Raw genomic sequence first — 6,809 nt, 5'->3', positions numbered from 1 at the left:
ATCAAAATGTTGTTTTGTAGGCCTATGTTGGTCTGTGACAGACTATTCAGTCATATAAGTTTGGAGAGATATAGGCCTATAACCAATAGCCTAATTATGTCCTATAAAGTAATATCAAAGAACAAGCATAATTTAAGCTACATGACAACTTAACATGGGATGACAATCTGCACGTTAATGATTGAAAAGAGAAATAAAATCAAACTCATACAATTTCAAGTATCCAAATTTCCAAAATTTATTCATTTCAAACTGCATATTGGGGGAAAAAAAGAAAAAAAAGGGGAAGATAAAATAAAAATAAAAACCTCAGCTGAAATTGTAACTGTTATAAGGATGGTATTAGTTCCGGTAGGTATATATATATACATGGAGTGGTTGGCTTCTGAGTACAGGCCAACAATTTTTAAAATACAACTACGGGAATGAAATTTGAAATAAAAACTTAAAATATCACAGTAAATATACAGAAAATGTACAACTCATTAGAAAATAAAAAGCACAAGCTTCATACCTAAACAGATGAAAAGTGGGAGACGGAAATATAAATTAACAACCTATGTTTTTTTAAGCTGTGAGAGAAAGAAGTTTTGTCGTTTACTTTATGTCGTAGTTTTATTTTTAACGAAATTAAAACGTTTTTAGTAATATTGTTTTGAAAGGAAAAACAGGTTTACCTGCGTCGGCTTTTTAGGCAATCTGTCCATTTCTCTCAAATAGTTTGCAGTTAAAAAGGAGCATAATAACTGATAATAATATCCTATAATTCCAATTCTGCATCGTGTTTGTTATTTTTCTTTTTTTTCTCTCCTGCAGAAATGGCGTTTTATAAAAATGTAACCTCTTGTAGTTTTAACAAACAATTTCATCCGATTGTTATGCTTCTTTGATAAATACTGTACAAAAGGTGATTGCAATAATAAAACATTTGATTGCGACTCCCACTTTCTACTCTTCCAAACTCATACACCACTGGAAAGGGGAAAATGTCCTCTTGGAACGGTTCTTTAGAATAATAAAAAGAAGAGAAAAAAAAAGAAGAGTCGAGTTTTCTTTTCCTTGAGAGAGGTCTATACAACTTTTCCCACCCCGATGTGTGTGCGTGTGTGTGTGTTTTTTTTTCTGTACAAAAATAGTCCAAAGTAGTAGTCCACAGTTTCTCTTATAAAAGTTTATATTTATGTTTTTCTTGTAGTAGTCCTGTCTTTTTTTCTCTTATTACATGTGTGTTAACGGCAACGTGCCGTTGATCGTCGTACCGGGGGGCACGGCGCTCTGGTAATGCCCCGACATGTGTAGCCGGGTCTGGGCAGTCTGCTCGCTGACCTCCGCCCCCGGCAGGTACATGCTGATCATGTCCCGCAGGTCCCCGCCCTGGCAGCCCGGCGGCCCGGCGCCGCCGCCGCGGTGGGACGACGAGGTGACGACGGGCGGGCTGGAGGAGCTGGACTCGGACTTGACCACCGAGCCCCCCATGGAGCCCAGCGCGGTGCTCTGCTGGGAGTAGGACATGGCGTAGGTCGGGGAGCCGTTCATGTAGCCCTGCGAGCCGGCCATGGTGTTGTAGGACTGCAGGGCGCTCATGTCGTAGCGGTGCATGCTCTGCATCTGGCCCGGGTTGTGCGCGTTCAGCCCCGGGTGCTGGTAGCTCAGCTGCTCCTGCATCATGCCGTAGCCGCCGTTGGTCCAGCCGTTCATGTGCGCCGCGTAGCTGTCCATGCGCTGGTTGACGCCGCCGCCCAGCCCGCCGCCCACCCCGGCCCCCATGCCGTTGCCCCCCGGGGCCAGGAGACCCCCGGGCAGGGTGTACTTGTCCTTCTTCATCAGGGTCTTGGTCTTCCGCCGGGGACGGTATTTGTAATCCGGGTGCTCCTTCATGTGCAGGGCCCGCAGCCTCTTGGCCTCGTCGATGAACGGTCTCTTCTCGCTCTCCGACAGCAGCTTCCACTCGGCGCCCAGCCTCTTGCTGATCTCGGAGTTGTGCATCTTGGGGTTCTCTTGCGCCATCTTCCTCCGCTGGCCCCGGGACCAGACCATGAAGGCGTTCATGGGTCTCTTGACCCGGTCCGGGCTGTTCTTCGCGTTGGTGCCGCCGGTGCCAGTGTTGGTGTTGCCCGGGCCCCCCGTGTTGGTCTGGGGAGCGGGGGGCTTCAGCTCGGTCTCCATCATGTTATACATCAGGAGGCTGTTTTTTAGGTGGAACTCCACACAGCACAGAGCGAAAAAATACAGAGAAAACTCCCAAAGCCAGAGGTATAAAGTATAGTGGCACAGGGGGCTGCTGCTCTGCTAAAGTTACCTGGAACTTTTCACTGCAAAAAAAAACAACAATCACCAACCCGTGGTGTGTTCCCCCACACACTCTCACTCTCGTTCCCTTTAGTGTGTGTGTGCGTTTGAGTGAGTGAGTGTGTGTGTGTGCGTGTGAGTGAGAGAGAGAGACTCCCAATAGGTTCCTGCAAATGTTGTGTCCACAAACTTCTCCTGTCGCTTCTCCGAAAAAGAATCAACAAACTACTTTTTGCCCCTCTTCTCTCCGCCGGAGCCTTGACAACTCCAGATAGTTTTGGAACAAGTTAATAGACAAGCATTCATGTGATGGGGCTGTCAGTGAATAAATGGCTTGGACCTGGCCAATCACAGGCGGCCTGCTGGCCAATCAGAGGCGGCCCTGCTCCCCTGACACGGCACTGGGAGGCATTCGTTTAGCATAAAGGGCGGGGTTTGAGCACAGCACCATCACACACTATGAGAGCACCAAGTACATATTTACCATCTCCAAGCTTATGGAAATATATGTTATTAAAACACATCCAGCTTAATGTCGAGGGAGGTTTGATACAAAGGCATGCTGTGGCGCTGCATGTAGGGACATTAAAGTGTGTTGTTTGGTAAGTGTGGATAAAATGCACGTAGCAAACTTTGTTGTTATTCTGTTTAAATAGGGCAAAGAGTTTCCTAGTGGTAGCAATACGTCTGAAAAGAATAATAATGACTGAAATCTTCATCAGTTTGTCAACAGTGCATGGGAAAAGATATCTAATTGTTCTTTTTTTGTGGCATTTCCTCACCCCCCAACCTACAAGTGTTCTATCAACAAAACATTGCTATTTAAATACAATCAAATATGGGTGATGTGATAATGATTCTTTTTTTAGGTGATAAAATGCTGAAGATTATCGCTAACTTGAGTGGGAATGTGACTATAGCACACATGTAATCATAGCGAAATATATGGCTCACTAATTCACTAATATCCCTATAATACACAGCCCCCAATAACGGCACTCATAAACTTTGTTATCAAAGCACCATCGCTGATGACTGAGGCTTGGTTTAAAGCTTTGACAAGAGGAAAGGTAATCCAAGATGTTTCCCCAAGTCTTTTGTTCAGACGGATGGGCTTCAATGGCAGTGAAGTTGAATGCCAACACACCAGACTCTACTCATCACAAATAAGTGGTTTTGTTTGGGATGTTGTCGCTACATTGGGCCGGACAAAGGCCCAACTCCACTCCACTTCCACTCCGTTATTGTTGTTGTTGGTGCTGCGGGCTTTGTCGCTACCTAGACCCCATATAGCCCCAGGGTCTTCAACAGGGGGTCCTCAGAGGGAGTTACTACAGGACGGGGGTCGCCCCAATCTTTGTGTGATATGGATTTTTTTTTTTACCAGTTCAACCCTATCCCAATTCTGAGGGGAACATTATAGCCAAAAATAGCAGATCTATAAGCTCACAACACCTCGCGCTGTGAGGTGTTGTGAGCTTATAGATCTGCTATTTTTGAGAGAGAGGTTCATCTCTCTCTGAGTCTGAGCTAAGAGCTACACAATAACTTCGAAGTGCCAACAAAACTGTTAAAACAATTTGCCAACACCTGATTCAAACTATTTTCATAAAACTGCAGCAAATTATTTGAACAGCCAAATAAGACATGCTTAAGAGATACATACAAAAACAACAACAACAACAACAACAGCATCATCATCATAAATAAAGCAATGATGAATTCTAGAAAAGTTTGTGTGGGGGAGAAAACACCACGAAGTGTTGATGCCAAAGGGATCACTTCATTGTGCTTCTCCCAACCAGGACAAGCAGGGAGCCTTGCTGCGTGACGTCAGCGCCGTCTACTGGCGAGAGTGAGTATAGCAGCCAGAGATAGACTGCTCCCTTGAATGAAGGAATTAGGTGAACTTTCGTTCACCGCACTTTGCTTTTTAAGGTTCCATTTATGTTGAGGTGTGCATAGTGCTTAATTAAATGATTAATTACGTTATTTATTTCAGTGTCTTGCATCTATAAAAGAGTCCCAGCCCTCATGCATTCTACAGCCCTCAGCCTCAGTAGCCTACTATTATTCAATAGACAAGTGCACATTCTTGATTTAATAGTAGTGGGTCCAAAATGTAGGTAGAAAGAAATGTACAAGTATGCAAGTGAACAGGTCGTGTGTTATTAGCAACCCCACTAACTATACACACACGCACGCACGCACGCACGCACGCGCGCGCACACACACACACACACGCACACGCACACGCACACGCACACACACGCACACGCACGCACACACACGCGCACGCACACGCACACAAAGGTGGAAATAGGCTAAACAATAACACGATGACAGGCCTTAACATTCTTTGCAAATAAGGATGATAGCGGCCTTTATCGTCTGCATTATCATGACTCTGCCAAGCCAAGAGGACAATATGCATAGGAGCATTAACGAGGACATTAGCCTTCAATTCATCAATTCACACTCACAACAGAGTCAGAGTGAGAGCAACATGCATCTGCCAATCTAGATCCGTGAGCCAGACAGGTCGAATAATTAACGATAGATCGAATAGCTATAGGCGACATACACCTGAAATAATTTGGGTCAGGGAATTATTAAACCATAATTGAATCTGAACATATTAAGCACCTTCTTTATTTTTGTTTTAGTCATTCGATAATAAATACAGGAGCAGGGTCCTTGCGCATGTCATTAATGGCAGGCCTCGGTAACCTTACATAAGATTCATCTTGCGTTTTAATACAGTGGTTCTCAACCTTTTCAGGCTGTCTGACCCCCCCCCCAAAAAAAATAATCATATTTGAACTGGGGACCACCACCCTGACAAGCACTTGGAATTGAGGCGTTACATTTTGTTTGACTCGGTTCCACAGATAAGAGATAAATATTGTGAAAATTGCAGATCTACAAGCTCACAACGCCTTGCGTTTTTTTTTTGCCTCCTTCTTATATTATTTGACAATTTGGCAAATGTTTGACGAGTTTTTATAGCATGGTTTATTGATTACTTGATGCAGTAATGGTCTCTTTTAACTATATTTTTCTTCTTTTTTAGGTATTATAAAGGTCTTAAAAGTCCTTAAATTGACACTTCACTGTCCTCTGGGGACCCCTCCCCGGGACCCCACTGGGGGTCCCGTCCCACAGGTTGAGAACCACTGGTTTAATAGGCTGAGAGAGGGCGACACATGCAGCTTGGCCCATTATAATGCAAGGTTGAAATAGCAGCTATATATCTGCATGTGAGTGTGTTCCCCGCTACCTCTAATCTGCTTATGATAAGAAAGGGACAGCGGGGAACCCTGCGACCCCCTGAAAGAAGGCCCTGCATTCACAATGAAGGGGAATTAAACAAAACCAAAAGAGAAACTAACAGCAAGGCACAGTCGGACCACTTGTAAGACCCTGGTTGGTTTGTCCACCACAGAAATAATAGCACAAAAACACGCTGCACCCGCACCATCATGACTTTGTGTTTTAAAGCACAATTTAGGCTACACAAGTAGGCTATTATATAGGAACGAGCATTACACATATTAGCATTTATGCCTACAATCAAAATAAGAAGATTCCATTTTTTTACTGTCTTTTTTTTTAACACAAACTAAAAGGCTATTTTTGAAAATGAAAAAAATGAAAAAAGAAGGGAAAATAAGGACATAGCCTCTACAAATACAAACTATGTTTGAGCTGAGCACGCCGAAGCTATTTGTCGAGCTTGACAGCTGTCAATTAATTACTTTTACTGTCACACCACATCGAGCAGTTTATTGTGATTCTGCTCTTTTCTGTAACTATTTCCACCTAGTGTCTGTATGGCCATCATTTAATTGACACCATAACAATTATAACAACCATATAACATAACAACCATAACAGATATATGATAAATGAGAGAGAGAGAGAGAGAGAGAGAGAGAGAGAGAGAGAGAGAGAGAGAGAGAGAGAGAGAGAGAGAGAGAGAGAGAGAGAGAGAGAGAGATTTCTCAGGTGTATTTTCTTGCCACTAGGGGTCGTGCCAGGGGCTGAAGACAAGGCTAAGAAAATTGTCTATCAACAAACATGCTCGACCTTTTCACTTTCTTACAAGATAAACTACATTAATTATGTATAATATTAAGCAGTTGTATAAGTACAGTTTTCAAATATATAGACAGGAACAATGCAATAAAGACATTTTTATAGTTATTATTATTTTATTTAGGATAATTATGAGTTGATAAAGACTACTTTTTTTAGGCTACTTTTGAGAAGTTAACATTTTTATTTTAATATGCATATTTTCCTATAGGCTATTCATAAAGAACTAGGTCTATATAGGATAGTATACGCAATAAGCAACTAAATAGCGAAAATATATTAAAACTATGTCAACTTAAAAATACATAATTGATTGTACTACTATTAAAGAAAATATTGGTCTTTAAACAAACGAAATTAATGAAGAGCTTTCTGTTGCGCAATGTTTTATTCAATGAGTTTATTACATAAACGTCAACATT

The 6,809-nt window shown here is 42.6% G+C and overlaps 1 protein-coding gene across 1 annotated transcript; it reads right to left on the bottom strand.

Annotated features, from left to right (window-relative positions):
• Nucleotides 1-213: 213 nt before the first annotated feature.
• Nucleotides 214-2,569, bottom strand: sox2 (SRY-box transcription factor 2). Its single transcript, XM_084065721.1, has one exon. It carries the CDS (start codon nt 2,176-2,178, stop codon nt 1,219-1,221), a length of 960 nt encoding a protein of 319 aa, XP_083921847.1. The 5' UTR covers nt 2,179-2,569; the 3' UTR covers nt 214-1,218.
• Nucleotides 2,570-6,809: the final 4,240 nt, after the last annotated feature.

The sequence above is a fragment of the Gymnoscopelus microlampas genome, assembly GCF_963454915.1.
Source record: "Gymnoscopelus microlampas genome assembly, chromosome: 9".
Taxonomy (NCBI): Eukaryota; Metazoa; Chordata; class Actinopteri; order Myctophiformes; family Myctophidae; genus Gymnoscopelus; species Gymnoscopelus microlampas.
Note: the sequence above shows the minus strand (reverse complement) of the source record. Positions and strands in the feature narration are given on the sequence as shown.